This window comes from Coccinella septempunctata, chromosome 1, assembly GCF_907165205.1.
Source record: "Coccinella septempunctata chromosome 1, icCocSept1.1, whole genome shotgun sequence".
Lineage (NCBI taxonomy): Eukaryota > Metazoa > Arthropoda > Insecta > Coleoptera > Coccinellidae > Coccinella > Coccinella septempunctata.
In genome coordinates, this window is record NC_058189.1 from 48,005,689 (window position 1) to 48,024,469 (window position 18,781).

Below are 18,781 nucleotides of genomic sequence, written 5' to 3' on the forward strand. Positions count from 1 at the left end.
AACTGATGTAACGTATTCAAACTTTAGACTTCATATTTTCCGAAGAGATTCGAGATTGTGATAAAATACGTAATAACAGAAACGTTTACGTAGAACGGGCAACATAGCGTTGATTTAAAACCCAAAAATGTTTTGACAAGCTTCATAACCCCACATTTTCGTACTATACAGAGTGAAATGTGTCAAATTTCCATGGCCAACCGAGTGCTAAAATAAAAGTGATGGAGTATAGATATAAAGGGAAGGCACAGTCCATGCCTATACTCTATTCACTTTTATTTTAGCAGTCGGTTGGCCATGGAAATTTGACACATTTCACTCTGTATAGTACGAAAATGTTGGGTTATGAAGCTTGTCAAAACATTTTTGAGTTTTAAATCAACGCTATGTTGCCCGTTCTACGTAAAAGTTTCTGCTATTTCGTATTTTATCACAATGTCGAATCTTTTCGGAAAATATGTGACGAACATAATTGAAGTTTATACAAACTGAATGAAGGCAAAGCGAATCCAGTTATTTGCATGGAAAATACAAGAGATCATTATAATATATCATAATATGCACGAGCTTGAGGAGAGTTAATGTTCGTTATCTTCTTTGGCTAAAGTTTGAATACTTTACATCAGTTGTAGATTTCAACAATATTAACCCGAAGATGAAATGCATATGTTGCAGTGGTTGAGAATGAGTATCTCCCGAAGGAATTGTCAGATAATTACAAGAATGTTAAATTCTTCAACAAAAATAATCTTGCATCAACATAAGTAAAAGGAATTAAAGGAAGTTTCAATCAAGATGAACTTCACCTTTGAACAAAAATTTCACATGAATGAACAATTAGGAGGACAACTGGCGCGTATTTGTGGATGTTCATCTTAATGCATTGATATAATAATAATAATTAGGTATTCATTGGTACCTTAAGACATTTACAATGTATAGGACAAGTCAAATGCAAAATAGAAAAATCAATTTTCGAGAACTTATTCTACGATGACATTCATCGAAAATCCTGTAGTAAACTTTTCGCATTAATTCACTCAAACATAAAATTCTCAAATGCCACCACTTTTTTGGGTCTCCCAATAGAAGGAAATTCTTTGTCATCCTCTTCATTCACAATCTTTCTGATCGTGGAAATATTCAGCTGAAATATAAGTCGTTTAGATTCAGATGAAACATTATATAAATTCTCTTACATTGAATATGTTCGCTACCGTCTGACGTATTGTGGATTTTAGGATATCAGGCTATTTGAATGAGTGGACCTCATAGATTAAATAGATGGATCATAAGCTATTTTCCAGACTGTTCATTTTTCAAATTATTCCCACTCCCAATAACCACCAATGAAATGAATTTTCGCTTGTTTTCCCCTCCAGGTCGCTTCTAAAATTTCTAAGACGGCGTGTGTATTTGTAATTGTCAAAATATTATTTCAATCATTCACGTCATAATATTTTGGAAAATGAGCAGCGATGTGCCGTAAAAACGTGTGTTCGAAATAAAAGTGCAATTTATACACGAAAGAGGAAAGCGATTTATTTATTCTGGTAAGTTTTTGATATTTTATTCTTGTTTGAGTTCACGACTTTATGAAATCAGGGGAGGGAGTTAGGGGACGCCAGGGTCGTATTTTGTTTGAATCCCATCTAATGATGGGATTGAAATGTTGAGTTTATACAATCAAATAATTGATTTCAATTTTAGATTTCCCAGAAATGAAACCAGACGAAGGCAGTGGAGAGTTGCACTGGGTCTTGAAAACAATTTACACTTCTCTTGTAATTTATACTCCAGACTTTAGTATAATGAGAGTAATCGACTTTTACCGTAAATTTGAAAGCAGATGCCATCCCGAGTGAGGTAAGATAGGTAGTTTACCACTTATTTAACTCGCTTTATTGTCTGATTATCACTTTCTTTGGAATTTTGCAAGTGATTTCTGAATACTTCTGAACTTGAAATTTATAGTAGATTCTCTTTTTCTTATTATATCATGCTTTTTTGTATAAACATTCTTCCTGGTTTCGAGATGAACAGTAGAACGAGATTTTAATTGCTTCAATAATGTTGTAATTATAGCCACTACTGTGCCAAACCTGTTATCAGTACTGGAGTTTTTGAGGAAAATTGAAGGAAAATGGGAACAATATCAAGAAACACGAATGCCAGTTCAGGATTTGCAGAAATGAAAGCTTCTTGAAGTTCAAGGATAAAACAAGTGAGGTACATACCTACCCAGGGAGGTATACAAAATTCCTTATAAACTGTTATGGCAAATAGAACTCGTCTTAGGAATGAAGATCCATAAAAATGAGCTGAGGTCATGTTTGGAACTTTTTGTGGAAATCAAAAAGTTTCCTTTATTTCTAAAATGTATTTCAATGTAAAAATTATGCTACTACTGTAATTATGATTACAATAATGACCATTCAATTAGAGCTCAGATATTCCCATTATTTTTATGATTTATTAAATGAAAATGTCTGTTATCAGGATACCTCATATTTCGAAGTAAAACTTCAGTTGAAAAATTGTTGCAGAAGACAAGCGGAGAACAGAAATTAAAAAACAGCTAATTGACGTCAAAAAACCGATTTAAGATTACCAGTGAGTCGTCAGTACTACAAGCAGTTCCCAATTCATTGGAAAGAAAAATTCAAGATGAAAGCTTGGAAAGCCGAGGCAAATACCTAATAAAAAATTTCTTCGAAGACAGCTGCATGCATAAAATACATAAATTTGGCAATGTCCTCGAACAATTTGCTTAAAAGTTACATTATTATTGAGTTAGAGCTTACAGTTTCGTAAAATAACTCTTGATTATTATGCACTTCAACACCAAAAAGCACTTTCGGGGTGGTATAAAAATTTGAAAGGGGAAGCAGGTTGTTGAACTAGGTATTTGAGTTGCTGAAAAACACTGCTCTTTAGTTTATATGCAATATAACTTAATTCAATTTAAAACTGCCCGTAAAAAAAAATATTGATGCTTCATCTAGAATTGAGGGATTCTTTTATGAGTTACTGTATACAATAAGAAATAATTTCCTATTTCACAATCATTGGTTCATGTTTACAGTATTACATTACTGTTTCATTCCGCAAAATCTGTACGGAAGACTTGAGGATTTCTTCAATGAACAAACTTTATTAGATTCTCATTATACAAATTCCATAAACTTCAGCTGCTTCCACTTCTATTGATTTGAGAATTAACCATTCTAAAGGGAATTTTTTTCATGAAAGTAATTTTTGGTTTTCAGTTTATGCTTAGTGAATAAAATTTCAAAAAATCTGTATGGTAACATTGTATTCAAAATAAATTCTTTATTTACATAAGTTGTTTTGGTATTACATATTAGTTCTACATCCCTTTGATTAGTTGTCATAAGAAAAATACTCGAAATCTTTGCATTGAAACATATTTCCATTCGATATAAAATTATTGCTGACTACCTGAAATATTCGCAGTGTGACTAGTTCTGAATCCGCCCCTGTCCAGTTCCCCCACCCAAGATATCCAAATTCATATTTATGGCAGTATTTCGTGAACGCGTTTTTGTCGAGATGCTCTATCTCCTGTTTTATTAATCTATGGTGGACCTAAATTCTAAATAGCACTTTCTGAAACACTGTCTCTTTTTTCAATCACTTTCGACATTTTCGTAATATTAATTGATATAAGTTGTGGCAACGGCGTTATGACATTAACGACATTTCATGAGTGCCAACCTTACTCCGTTCTAGTTACAAAAACTTGAGAAAATTATTTCATGGCCAACCGACTGCTAAAATAAATGTGAATGCAGTATATATGTCTATGTTTATCCCCTTGTAAAGAATCGTTATTGACTGTAGCACAGTTGATAACCGTAATTCAAATCGACCGGCTGTCGACATAGGTAAATTTCCCGATAAATCGAAACTAATGAAATGCGAATTTAAATCGGACAACTCTCGTTCGGTGCATTTTAGACATCCCTCGTCTTCTTAAGTGATTAATTGCATTCAGAATAATTATATGGGGTGGAGTAGTCGAGCACTAACCTGATTATTTCATGAATAACATTACGAGGAACCCGGTTTTCTTTCATTGTAAGAAGAATACACATCACTTCATTTTGGGAAAAACTACTTTTGCCTTAATGTAATATACTTAGTTCAACCTTTTTCGTGTTCTACGTTTAGGAGGGAAAAAATGTAGATTTTTCATGCAGCTTTCTCCACGTTGAATTCCACAAAATCGTTTTAATTTTTTTTTCATCACCATAATATCATTTGAGTTCAAAGGAAACTGTAATGTTTTATTGTGATTTCATATGATAAATCTCATATTAAGTTAGTTAAACTTTTTCTCTGTCAAGTGGTTCGATGTCGTTACAAATTTTCAAGTGAACTGTGAATTAGGTATATACAGGGTGTTTTCAAAGGTGAGAATTTTTGTTTGACAGAAGGTAGAGCACATCAAAATAATAATTGTTATATAAACAATTTTTGGTTAAACGATGGGCGATTTCTTCATGCATGAGAATGTGTTTTATTTTTTTAACCGGAAACGGTGCCTCGTACAACAGCAAAAAGACCAGAGACCGAATTTGCTCCAAATTAAATAAGGATTTAAATAGTAATTTTTATTGTCGGAAAAACCAGTGGCGTATCATTTTTTATCTGAAAATATTCAGTCTCGCTGCAGTACGGACGCCACTGGTAGAATAGGAAAGAAATGATATTATGCAAAAAGTGCTCCTTGACGCTCAAAACCTATGTCTCAAATTTCATGAAAATATTTCAAGCAGCGTGAAAGTTATCAATAAAAAACATTTTTTTTTCTATAATTTTAACACCCCGTATCTCGGAGAGGAAACATTTCTCGACATATGTTTATATGAGAAACTAGGGCTTATTTTTGATGTAGAATACGTGGTTAAAATTTCTTGGTTACGATCTGGACCACCCTGTATTCACGGTTTTCATTTGTCCGTTTGCTCGTGAAACGCCATATATAAACATTAAATTCAATATCAAAGTATGCTTACCATATCTAATATCACCTTTTCCAGCAGGAATATTGCCATTTGGTTCGAGGCGATCTAGGAACTCTTCGCTGTAACCATTATAAGGAAGTTTGGCATGATTATGTTCTTCCGATTCTTCTTTCGAAATCGCTGCAAAAAAAGAGAATTCTCAGATGATACGCAATAATATGCTGTACTCAAGAAAGTATTAGGAATTCTTCATTTGTTGAGCCCACCCAAATGGTGATTTATTGTAGTTTACAGTACCGATGTCGTTTTGCAATATGTATTCATCGAATCATATTCAATATTCTGAACTAATACCTTTGGTCAAGGATTGGAGTACAGAAGATGAAGGATGTTTATTTTCCGTCATCCTGTACAAATAAAGACGCGGATTTATCGAGCTTGGACTACTTGTCTCATTTAAAAAGGTTCAACGAACATTTTACTTCCGCTTCTTTTGTAGATTGTGAGGATTTATTCGAACGGTTCAATCTCAAGTTTTTTTTATTTCCGGAAGATGAAATTGAGCAGAAGGGACAATTTCTCACGTAATAAATCTCCATTTTCCTTGAATTGGAAAGGACATTCGTTGTAGAGCTAACGCCAAGCATTCTCGACCTATCCTTCATCTCTAATTCTTTGTTCTTGTCACAATGCATTTATCAGGAAAAAAGGAAAACTCGCAGAGACATGAATTTGACGTTTTCGGCTTCAAGGGATACCGTCAAACGGGGTGAAGTGGATATAGCGGGGTGATGTGGATCAACCGTGTTTTCCCGAATATTTTATCTCGTAACTCATGGACAAGACCATAAATTGCCGCGAAAAAAACTCTGTGCCTACTGTTACCTCCAAAGATTGCTAACTCGTGCCTTGGATACAATTCTAGATGGTTAGTTTTCTCACAAAAAAAAAGTTTCGTACTCTCTCGAATGAACAGTTTTTCAATTGTTCAACTTCAATTATATATTAGGCAATAACTACGATAGTTATGCTCACCTAAACTTTTACAAGTTACGTATAATTTAGTTGGAATGCTATTCCCCATTTTGAAATCAAATGTACCACCACAGTTCTTTAGGAAAAAAATATTTGTTACATCACTCAAAAGTGAGGGGTGAAGTCGATCACCAATGATTTAGTCATGTTTGACCATGTTGCGTATAGGCCCATATCGCAAAAATACCCTTTTAGGACATCCGCATGCAGAGGATATAGCTCTTGTGAAAAGGCACCAAAATCCACCTGAAGCAAGTTACACGTGGCCGGCACATCTTTACTCTGGAAGCCAAAAAGAGAGAATTGAATCTCTACCTATATGAAGACTGACTAGAGTATAGAGTACATTCATATACCTTCATTCAGTGGTACAGCCAATATTTTGTTGGGGGGGAGGGGGGGCGTTACACCGAACGGTCGTGCAATGTTTGTACTTAAAAAAAAATTGAATTGTTGGTATCTTTGGGGGGAGTTGCCCACTCCCCCAGCGCCTTCATTCAAAACACTGTTTTTATGTTCGTTAGAAATTTATGTATTTTGTTCCGAAACAAAACATGTTTAGTTTTACACAGAAAGAATAAAGATTTTTTTTATTTTTCAATGGTTCTAGTTCTGATTTCACAGCACCTTTTGGTCTTAGGACTCAAAATAGATTTTTTTTCATTTCATCTGATCTACTTCCACCCTCGTATAGTTAAAGTGAATAGCCATTGATTTTTGAAATGTGATCCAAATCACCCCAAAGTACGGGGTGAAGTGGATCGCACTTCAACCAAAAAAATTTCAAAAACTGTGTAGCCAAGAATTTTGGTGAATAGGCCAATCGATAGCAAAAGGATCATAGAATCTATACAGGGTGTTCCTAAATTGAACGTACAAACGAAAAGGGGAGATTCCTTAAGTGAGTTTAAGAAAAAAAAGTCCCATAAACATGGGGTCGCAAACGTTTCGTTTTCGAGAGACAGAGTGTTGAAGTTTGAATTTTTTTCAAGTTTTTTTCTCATAGTATCTTCACTTCACAAGATATTCAACTGAAACTTGGCATAGATATCACATTTTAGAGTTCTCACCACGTGACATGGCAATTTCGATAGAAGATCTACAGGGTGATATTTTTTCTGGAACACTGCCACCTGTTCTTCTGCAGAACTTTTTTTTGGTGAGCAATGTAAAAATAAGCTTGGTTCTTATACTAAACTTTTCGGTCTCTTGTAGTTTTGTCGTATCTAACAACGATTTCGAGAAAAAAAATTTTGAACGATTCTCTCGAAATTCTCGTAACTATGATAGGAAGGGCAGTTTGTAATCGTTGGTAGATACGACAAAACTACAAGAGACCGAAGAGTTTAGTATAAGAACAAAGCTTCTTTTTACATTTTTTCAAATTAACAGTTGCTCACCAAAAAAAAGTTCTGCAGAAGAACAGATGGCAGTGTTCCAGAAAAAATATCACCCTGTAGATCTTCTATCGAAATTGCCATGTCACGTGGTGAGAACTCTAAAATGTAATATCTATGCCAAATTTCAGTTGAATATCTTGTGAAGTGTAGATACTATGAGAAAAAAAACTTGAAAAAAATTCAAACTTCAACACTCTGTCTCTCGAAAACGAAACGTTTACGACCCCATGTTTATGGGACTTTCTTTTCTTAAACTCACTTAAGGAATCTCCCCTTTTCGTTTGTACGTTCAATCTAGGAACACCCTGTATTATGAACGCCAGCCCGTTCGCACTAATACTTTGAATCTTATTCCTAAAAAACCTCGATTTTTGATCCACTTCACCCCGTTTGACGGTACCGTGTCCGAATGTATACTTATAACACGCTACTTTCAGTTTGATATCGCAAGTATTTGTTATGAGAATGGAGTAAGTTTATCGAGCGTTTTTTGTACTTACTTTCCCAATTATGAATGAGAAGGAGGTATTGAATTTTCTTGGGGGTTATTCAGGAAAGGAATTGGCAGTTATAATTGCTACCAGAAACTACTGATTCAGACGAAATCGGATGCGCTCGCAAATTGATGTGCCCTTTCTCATTTAAAGAGATGGGACAATAATTGATATGATGCTGGATAACGAACATAATTCCTCATGAATACACGGATTACAAACGTTTTCACGATCCTTTGTTGAATTTCTTGAAAATTGAAAAAGGAAGGTTCATATTGACATTTCTCCCTCATTCTTTGTATAGCCAATGGCGGTTACAGTGGGGTCGGCATGCCTGCCCCCCTTTGAGAACTTGAGAAAAATATTTTTCGCATATTTACTTCTAGAAGAGGATACTCTTTTAGAGTATCACATGCAGTTCTACCATGATTTTTCTGGGAGGTAGACAAAAAGATTAGCATCAATTAAATGATGCTCGATGAAATTTCGTTATTTATTGCTAGAAAGCTTGTTCTTTAGAAATATTTATCACATTTATATTTAGGATGATTTTTCTGGGAGATACGCGTGTCGCAAGTTGATCTTCGAAAAATTCCCAAAAAGATGGGGTCAATAATCTACAAGACTGAACGGTTGCACTTAGCTCGAGGAAATTCGAGATTTATTACTAGAAGGGTTGCTCTTTGAGAACTCGAGAGAAATATTTTTTCGAATATCGAAAAATTATTTTATTTTTCCCTCTAAAGTAGTTCTTTCAAACATATAGCCTATATAACAATTATAAAGATAAAGCTATTTTATATCAACAAACACCTTACAGAATTTCGAATATAAAATTATGCCCCCCTAATCACTTCTGGAACCGCAACTGTTGTATAACTGAAATAATGATGAAAAGTAATATACAATATACAACAGGAACTCTTGTTGAAAAACGGTGTAATAGGTAATATGGAGACGACAATTCGTTTTTTTCTTACAATATGTGGGTTCATTTTATGTATACAGGGAGTTCGTAAATAGGAGGTACACACGAAGAGGGGAGATTTCTTGAGTAATTTCAAGCAAAAAATTAGGATCGCAAACCTTTCGTTTTTGAGATAGAGTTTGAATTTTTGGATTGGTACCAAAACAAGTTGTGAAAACACATTCATTATTGAAAATACAGAGTTTAACTAGATGTGACAACACTAACAATGAATTTATTCACCACACCTCACCTACTAACTGAATTTTTATTAATTTGGATTTTTCTGAGTATTTCCAGAGAACCGTTCGAAATTTTTTTCTCGAAATCGGTAGCAGATAAGACAAAACTACAAGAGACAATAAAGTTTAACAACAAAGCTTCTTTTTATATTTTTTCAAATCAACATAAAGTTCTAGAGGAAAACATGGGACAGTGCTCGAGAAAAAATATCATCTTGTAGATTTACTTTCGAATTGGGCATGTAATATGGTGTGAACTATCAATTGTAATATTTATACCAAAATACAGTTGAATATCTTGTGAAGTGTAGATGTTATAAGAGAAAAACTTGAAAAAAATTCTAACTTTAACACCCTGTATCTTGAAAACGAATCTTTGCGGTCCCATGTCCATGACTTTTTTTCTTAAAATTACTCAAGGAATCTCCTCTTTTCATTTTTACCTCCAATTCTGTCCCGGAAAATGTGGGAAATCTCTCGGATTCAGATAGAACATAAAAAAATAAGATGACAAGTTCCCATAATTTTTTTTCCTAGCGGACCTCCCTACGAAGATACGACCACCTAAATGACGCCACTGGAAATTCATTTTAGTGGAATAAATTTCAAAGTACTTGATATAATTTAATGAAGATTTGATATGATTGATAGTAGTGAGGACCTCTTAAATTACCGCACTCAAATTTGAATTAGCTTGACAGTTTACCAGGGGCGGACTAGGTTGTACATTTTAATGCTTACATTTTTAACACCCAGTATGATAAGGTGCTAAAAAAAAACAAATTTGGATACCTTGAACATTAAGCTGAAGAAAAGGTACTCTTGTTCAGTGTCGATAAAATGAACCGTTTTCGAAAAAAAAATAATGAAATAAGTAATTTTTTAATTTCTACAAATAACTTGAAGTCAAGTTTTTTTATCTGCAAAAGAGTGTGATACGAAAGTTATTCAAGGAACAAACAAGTTTCAGTTCATGGTATTGAATCCGATAAAATTAGAGTTTGAAACTTATTTCACTAAAATGGATTTCCAGTGGCGTCATTTAGGAGGTCGTATCTTCGTAGGGAGGGCCACTAGAAAAAAAAAATTATTGGAACTTGTCATCTTCATTTTTTATGTTCTATCTGAATCCGAGAGATTTCCCACATTTTCCGGGACACCCTGTATATACATATACTAGAATGTGGGGTGTTGCCAGAAAACTCGAACGATAAGTGGAAGTTAAGAATATTACAATAGTTTCTACTTTTGTCGAAAAGATGGCAGCACTTAACTAACGTCTTTTTTCAATTTCACGAGGATACGAATTGTGGCAAATGGCGAGACTTTTCGAGAAATTTTTTCATGTGGAAATTCAAAGAAGAGATAATTTCACCTCGGAAAGTAAATAACATAAATGAATATTTGTTATTCAATGAAAAAAAAATTTTTCTCGTTTGACGAATAAAAAAATTTCCGACTTTCCGAGATGACGAACTGATTGAATTGAATTATAATGAAAACTCTATACAGGGTGATTCATAACTATTGGGATATAGGCTAAGGGCAGATTGTTTGGACCAAAATATGGCGATAGGACCAAATATACCTCAATAAAATATTGCTGTGGAAAAAGATAGAGGGCGTTAAAGTTGAATTTTTTTTTCGTTTTTTGGTAATAATTTTAGTGTATATTTTTTCATCCGTTTTTAAGAAGAACACAATTGAACAGTTCAGAGCATCGGAAGGGGATTCAAGTAACGATTTATTTATTTTATTTATTTATTTCGACGACCAAGCATAATTAAAAACAATGTAACATAAAAAGAATAAACTTAAATTAAATGTTCTACGTGGCCTCCTCCGACTTCTATGCCTTTTCTAATTCTTTTAATGAAGGACTTTCGAACTTCGAAGAAAATATTATTCTGTCCCCTTATGAAAAATTCAACATTAAAGCCCTCTATCTTTTTCCACAGCAATATTTTATTGAGGTATATTTGGTCCTATCGGCATATTTTGGTCCAAACAATCTGCCCTTAGCCTATGTCCCCGTATAAATTAGTAGTTTCTGACGTAAGATATTCATTTTCTCTTTTTGAACTGAACGGTGTAGACCCCTCTTAATGTCAAGGTAATGTGGACTTGTAATGTTGTGATTCGTTATTTTTACTCATGATTATTAACAATATTTGTGTTTAATATATTTTAATCGAGTTCAAAAATAATAAAAAACCAACCAACCCATACACAATTCGATATTAGTTTGCGCAACTACAGTGAAGAACAGGTGATTCAAAGTGCAGTGTAGATCTGTAAATTATACGTTACCAAGAAACAAACGAACGAACCTTCGTTTCGTAAACTCAACTCAACGCGCCCTCGAAAATCGACACCTCATTGCAAAAAAATACTCGTTTCTCTCGTTTAAAATGAAATATCCTTCGTCATCTCCCTGAAAACAAATCACAAAAGTTTCTGAGGTGATGTCGTGCGGTGAACTTATTCCAGAAAAAAGCCACTCCGTCATCAGACTGAAATCGCGTCTCGGCAGAGGGAGCCCGCAATAAAAACGAGTGCCTGAACGTGCTTACGGATGAACATGCCGAGATAAACACGTCATATTCGGGGAGGAATATTCCTGAAGGAATAATTAACGACGTCGATCGTTTCGCGAAATGCCGGATTACGGTGTCGACAATTTGTAGATGGCCCTTCAAAAGGCCTCAACTGAACATTTCTCCCGATACTGAATATCATTGATTTCACCCCTAATCCTTTTTGAGACGTCATGAATGACATTTGTTACGATAAGGATTCTCTTATCCTTTTATCGGTTGAATCGGCAAGTTTCTCGTTGTGACAGATATACGCGAATTTTATGCGGAAATCGAAATGAACCAGATTAACGGATGCGGAAGTTTAGGCTTTGTGGACGCTCGGATTAAAATCCTGTCTACAAGGGAGGTAGTATCCAAGGCCGTCTTTTCAATTCAATTATGGCCCTAGGTACAAATACGGTATTACCTATCCTAAGGCGAATTTTGGGCCTGTAACCACAGCGTACTATGATTATGGTTATCTATGACGTCATAGTTACTGATAGCTGTATTCGAGTTCGGCTTTTGGACGGTCCGAGGATGGTTCTAGAACTGCGCAGAGGATTTTATACTAGGGCGCAACAGTTTTGCGCAGTCCTAGAACAATTCTCGGACTGTCAGAAAGCCGAACCCGAATACGACTGATGACACTTGTTGGAAGGTATCAACTGTCAGTTCTGTCTGATTTGTTCGTTTAATCGATTTACCAATGGAATAATAAATGAATAAATGGAGGGTAGAGGAATAAGGGAAGAGAACCCATATCAAAATATTGTTCAACAAGGAGAAGATACTTTTATGGAAAGTACCAATTGATTGGGAATTCAAAACAAGCGATACGCCCCCTGGTGTCAATTTTTGTAAATAAAAAGTTAATGCACTTTTGTTTGTTTACATCGAGAAACGGAGAATATTTTGGGGTTTCAATGAGATCTTTCATAAAAAATATATCTTAATCTGTTGAAAATATCTTTATCTATCTCGTGATAATGGGGAAAGCTTAGTGAAGTTTTCATAATTTGTATCCTTCGAGCAAATCTTCGATCTTGTGAAGATGTCAGTTTTTACTATTTTCCACGATGAAATGAACTTTTAGTCAATGTTTAAGGACATATGTAACTCGTCCTCATAGCATAATGAAGGTTTTGTACATTTCAAATCAGTTACGAAGAATAAGAGGTGAATTAAATAACTTGGATATATAACCACAAAATGAAAGGATTTACACAAAACACAAATCTGTTTCCCTCAGACAGGACTTTTTTCATCTAGTACATCCTTATCGCGACATAATTAGCCTGGCAAGTTTTTAAATTGTCACCCTGTATATATTATAATAAGGACTAGGTATCAATGTTGACCTCGATGTTGACTCTAACAAGAAATGCACGAAGCGTTATGACCATTATTACGTCCCATAAAAATACCAAAAATTCAAAGAACCCAACACTAAGTTGAAACTAAGTTAGACGCTATATTTAATGAATATTTGAACGTTTTGTAGGATAAAAGCTCGGATAAAAGTATTCCTCATATTATCTCGTGTGATGATATTATTCTGTAACTTAAAAAAAAATATATTATATTACAGAGTTTTTTCAAAGGTGAGGCCTTTTTTGGACAGAAAGTAGAAGTCATCAAATTAAGTCATTTCACTAAAAATTGTCTATATAAAATATTCAAAATGACTGAGCTACAACCCCCAGATTTCCTAGAAGCTCGACAAAATTTCATAAAATTTCAAGTACGGGACTGTGGAAGATGACTCTGGCATCGGAAAAACGAAAGAAAACATAAACATATGGCTGGATAATGAATGATTCAGTACTTCCGAGTTTATCTTATTAGTTGCATCTGGCCACTTGAAAGAATTGCTTTATCGTGCCATTAAGAATGAAAAAATGTTGAAAATTAAGTAAGACAATTTATTGAAAGTGCTTATGTTGACAAAGTGCTATTATTGTTACCCTATTTTATCCCATTTTCACGACGATTGTTGGAGAGTTCGAACAAGAAGAAGATTGTGATGCGCATTGTGAAAAAATTTGTGAATAATTCGGACGAATTTTGTTGGTGAGATTTCGAACTAATATTCTATTTTTTCAACTTTGTCAATAAACGGAATTTTCTTCAGGTAAAGTTTGGAAGATAGTAGTTGGTGAGCTTCGAATTGGTCCATAACCTGTATATTGAAAAGATGAATGCAGTATATTGCATTCACATTTATTTTAGCAGTCGGTTGGCCATGAAATAATTTTCTCAAGATTTTGTAACTAGAACACGGAGTAAGGTTGGTACTCATGAAATGTCGTTAATGTCATAACGCCGTTGCCACAACTTATATCAATTAATATTATTATTATTAATATTAATATTACGACGAAAATGCCGAAAGTGATTGAAAAAAGGGACAGTGTTTCAGGAAGTGCTATTTAGAATGCAGGTCCGCTCATTGAAATAGTTATACCCTGATATTCTAAAATCCACAATACGTCAGACTGTAGCGAACATATTCAATATAAGAGAATAGAGAATTTATATAATGTTTCATCTGAATCTAAACGACTTATATTTCAGCCGAATATTTTCACAATCAGAAATATTGTGAGAATGACAAAGAATTTCCTTCTATTGGGAGACCCAAAAAAGTGGTGGCATTTGAGAATTTTATGTTTGAGTGAATTAATGCGAAAAGTTTACTACAGGATTTTCGATGAATGTCATCGTAGAATAAGTTCCCGAAAATTGATTTTTCTATTTTTCATTTGACTTGTCCAATACATATACATTGTGAATGTCTTAAGGTACCAATAAAAACCTGATTATTATTATATCGATGCATTAAGATGAACAGCCACAAATACGCGCCAGTTGTCCTGCTAATTGCTTATTCATGTGAAATTTTTGTTCAAAGGTGAAGTTCATCTTGATTAAAACTTCCTTTGATTCCTTTTACTTGTATTGCTGCAAGATGATTTTTGTTGAAGAATTTAGCAATTTGGAATTATCTGTTAATTCCTTCGGTAGATACCCAACCACTGCAACATATTATGTATTTCATCTTCGGGTTGATATTTTTGAAATCTACAACTGATGTAACGTATTCAAACTTTAGCCAAAGAAGATAAACGAACATTAACTCTCCTGAAGCTAGTGCATATTATGATATTACACTGATCTCTCGTATTTTCCATGCAAATAACTGGATTTGGTATGCCTTTAATCAGTTTGTATAAACTTCAATTATGTTCGTCACATATTTTCCGAAGAGATTCGACATTGTGCTAAAATACGTAATAACAGAAACTTTTACGTAGAACGGGCAACATAGAGTTGATTTGAAACCAAAAAATGTTTTGACAAGCGTCATAACCCCACATTTTCGTACTATACAGAGTGAAATGTGTCAAATTTCCGTGGCCAACCGAGTGCTAAAATAAAAGTGAAAGGAGTATATGTACTTTGAAAATGTCTGAATTTATTGACATATGGTATACTATGATTTATGTGAACATTAATCTAAAAAAACTTTTTCTTTCGTTCTTTTGTATCTGTACTTACTTTACCGCACTCATTTTAGCTTCAAAAGTGTCACTTTCTTGCACTTGTGCGGAAGAAGTTGGAGAGGTAAAAAAATCGTAGAAATAATAATGTTCCCAACTCATGACAGAACGACGAGAAGCGGGAATAAAGTAACACTTTCCGCACTTGTAACGAAAATAATAGCTTGAAAATTTTTTTCAGAAAATTGGGCATTGCAGTTTGAGGATAGCTGCCTAAAATGCATTGAAAGTTACTTCCACTTTGTGTGATAGCCGTAGAGGAAATATAACATTCTATTTATAAAATATATCAACATAGCTTTGATTTAAAACCCAAAAATGTTTTGACAAGCTTCATAACCCCACATCTTCGTACTATACAGAGTGAAATGTGTCAAATTTCCATGGCCAACCGACTGCTAAAATAAAAGTGAATGGAGTATAGTTAGCAGGTCAAGTCCCGGAAATCTAATATTCCGCATAGTTTCGAACTCGGTTGCGATGAAGTGAACCGTTGTCAGATCAACCAATAGGGAGTAATATAACGTGAAATCCATTAATGTTATATGGGACGCAACGTCGCTCCTCAAACTTTCCAGAGCAAATACAAGTGAGCAATATATATTGATAAGACGAAAGGGAATACCGCCATCCTTCCAGCTCCATGCACTTTCATAAATCACATCAGGCAGGAAGAGCGGTTTCCTTATATATCAGGACTCGGAAACAATGAGGAGAAATAAAGCAGAAAAAATGGCCGACTGAGTGCCCAAGCATCGGCCTTTATTGCTTCCGTGGAATTGAAACTTATCGTTGTTTACCACAATTACGAAGAAAATGGCTAGCCCCTACTAGACCGAATGGCTATTAAATTCACCGTTAAGGTTCGTTGTTGATTGCAGTAGATATTCCTGATTTTGATCGATGCGGGGAAATAATACGTTTTATGGGATATCTGTTGATTATATAATATCGATAAAGACAGATTTTGTCGAAGTAACATACTTCTAAAATGAATTTTATGACATAATTGTTAATTCTTGCATCAGTTAGTTACACTAACCACATCACACTTTATTCCTCTATAAAATGCACCTTATGGCCTGTGCTGGCCATAATATAAAATCACAAATATTATACTTTCAAAAACGAAACAGATAAAATAGGCGAAATAAACTTATTTCAAAGAAATGGTCAGACACGTCGAGGGGGACAATTTTTAAGATTAAATTCACATCCATATCTCTTTAACCCTTAGGGTCACAACTCCAACCCTTTGAATTGGGAAGATGGTATAAGTAATATCTCATTTGAAACGCCTTCTTATTCTGAGTTCAGTACGAGTTTCAGCATACAAAGATATATTGAAAAATTCTTAGCCTACTATAGAACCAAACAAAATTTCAATGTCAAAATACATATTTTATTACTCAACATATTCTCCTCTTAATGGGATACATTTATTACAGCAAACCTGCAACGTCTCTAGACCTTTAAAAAAAAACGTTTCTTCTTGCTCTGCAAACCAGACCTCCACAGCTTTCATATATTACCTCCTCGTTGGAAGAAAATTTACGATCTTTTAAACTTTTTTTCAGTTGAAGAAAGAGATGATGGTCGGATGGAGCCAAATCTTGTGAATAAGGGGGGTGTTCTAGTAATTCAAACCCTAAATCACGAATTTTTTGCATGGCAACAGATTTGTGTGCAGGGGCGTTGTCCTGCAAAATCAAAACATCTTTGGATAGCTTTCCGCTATCCGCTATATATGAGTGGTCAGTAATCCATAGTAATCTCCGGTTATTTGTCTACCCTTATCCAAAAAATCAATCATGATTACTCCATGGCAATCCCAAAAAACTGAAGCAAGAACTTTTCCAGCAGATTTTTGGACACGAAACTTCTTAGGTCTTGGAGAACCAGACTGCCGCCATTCCATCGATTGTTGCTTTGTTTCTGGATCGTAGAAATGTACCCAAGTCTCATCCATGGTAACAATTCGATTTAAGAAGTCTACATCGTTTTCAAATCGAGCACAGATCGAACGCGATGCTTCTACCCTTGCACGCTTTTGGTCAACATTCAAACATTTGGGGATCCATTTTGCAGCAATTCTTCTCATGTCCAAATTGACGTGAACTATATGATGAACACGTTCGTATGAAATATTCAGTGCTTCAGATATCCGTTTTAGCCCAATTCGACGGTCTGATAAAATCATGTCATGAACTGCATCGATATTATCGGGGACTGACACAGAAACTGGCCTTCCCGATCGGTCATCATCTTCAATGGAAAATTTACCTCTTTTGAAGCTTGCAGTCCAATTTTTCAAGGTCGCATACGAAGGACATTGATCATCAAGGGTATTCAGCATATCTTCGTAAATCTGCTTATCTCTTAACCCTTCTAAAAACAAATACTTGATGATGGCTCGATACTCCAATTTTTAGATTTTCACAATTTCGGTGGACATCTTCTTTCTTTTAATTTATTGCGTAACTCTAGACTCTGGTTTATTTTTTTGACCTCATACTTCACACTGACACTTCTAATGAGTTATTGTTCGTTGCTATGGTTTTATGCATGGAACTAGTCTAGGCTGACTAGATATCAATACATCCTCGTGTTTAATTGTTTCTCGCTCAGTCCATTCGTTTTCGAAATATGCACATGCACAATTTTGAACAGAAATTTTTTCCGTCAAGCGAGCTGTGTACGGATGAAACGAATTTTCACTCATTCATTCTGTTTTGATGGATGGTGTATGCATGACAATTAATGACTATCATCGAAACTTCAGAGTAAATAAGTCAAAATGTGATGGATTCACACAGAATGATTAATGGAACAAACAGTATCTACTGTACAAAATTTACATGTGAACATTTCGAAAACGAATGGACTAAATGAAGAAAAAATAAATATAATTAATTATGCAACCAGGTCTTCCAACCTGTTGAGTATTCCAAAGCATAGAACGAATAAATTTGAAATGTATGTAAAATACCAGGGCATCCAATTTTTTAATCATCTTCCTAGAGTTGGACTTTAAATCATTTAAGAAGTATCTAAAGGAGCTATTGGTTTTAAAGGCTTATTATTCCATAGATGAATTTATGACTGACACCAATTTGAGCTACTCTCATTGAATCTATGTAATGTCATTTGTATTTAACCTGTCTTTTTTATATGTACTAATGTATGTATTCGTTTATTTATTTATTTTTCTTTCATAGAACTTTTATGTTCTTTCGTATATTCATTATTGTTCTATTTATGTATATGCATATATGACTTGTCCTATACACATCAATGTTTGTGTCTTTTGGATCAATAAATGCTATTTCTATTTCTATTTCTATTCAGCATAGGAAGGCTTTTCAAATGACCTATCATTTCCTATTGAAAAACTTGGGGTTGGTGTTGTTGAAGGGATACTTTATCTAGTTACCTCCGATTATTTCTGGGAAAAAACCTGGACAGCGGAAGATGAACACCCCAATTTTTCAGTCGTTTTTCGAATTTCTA

General features: G+C 34.4%; 1 protein-coding gene and 1 long non-coding RNA gene across 4 annotated transcripts in view; one reads left to right on the top strand and one right to left on the bottom strand.

Moving 5' to 3' along the window:
- Window positions 1-18,781, bottom strand: part of LOC123322642 (cyclin-dependent kinase 14) — a 204,272-nt gene that overhangs the window by 19,533 nt on the left and 165,958 nt on the right. For all 3 annotated transcript variants that reach the window (XM_044910601.1, XM_044910603.1, XM_044910602.1), the window contains exon 3: window positions 5,043-5,171. In XM_044910601.1, the coding sequence (XP_044766536.1) occupies window positions 5,043-5,171 (129 nt within the window). The remainder of the gene's footprint in view (window positions 1-5,042; window positions 5,172-18,781) is intronic.
- On the top strand, window positions 2,170-2,634 carry LOC123322653. Its single transcript, XR_006539195.1, has 2 exons — window positions 2,170-2,229; window positions 2,547-2,634. It is a non-coding gene; the product is annotated as an uncharacterized LOC123322653 (long non-coding RNA).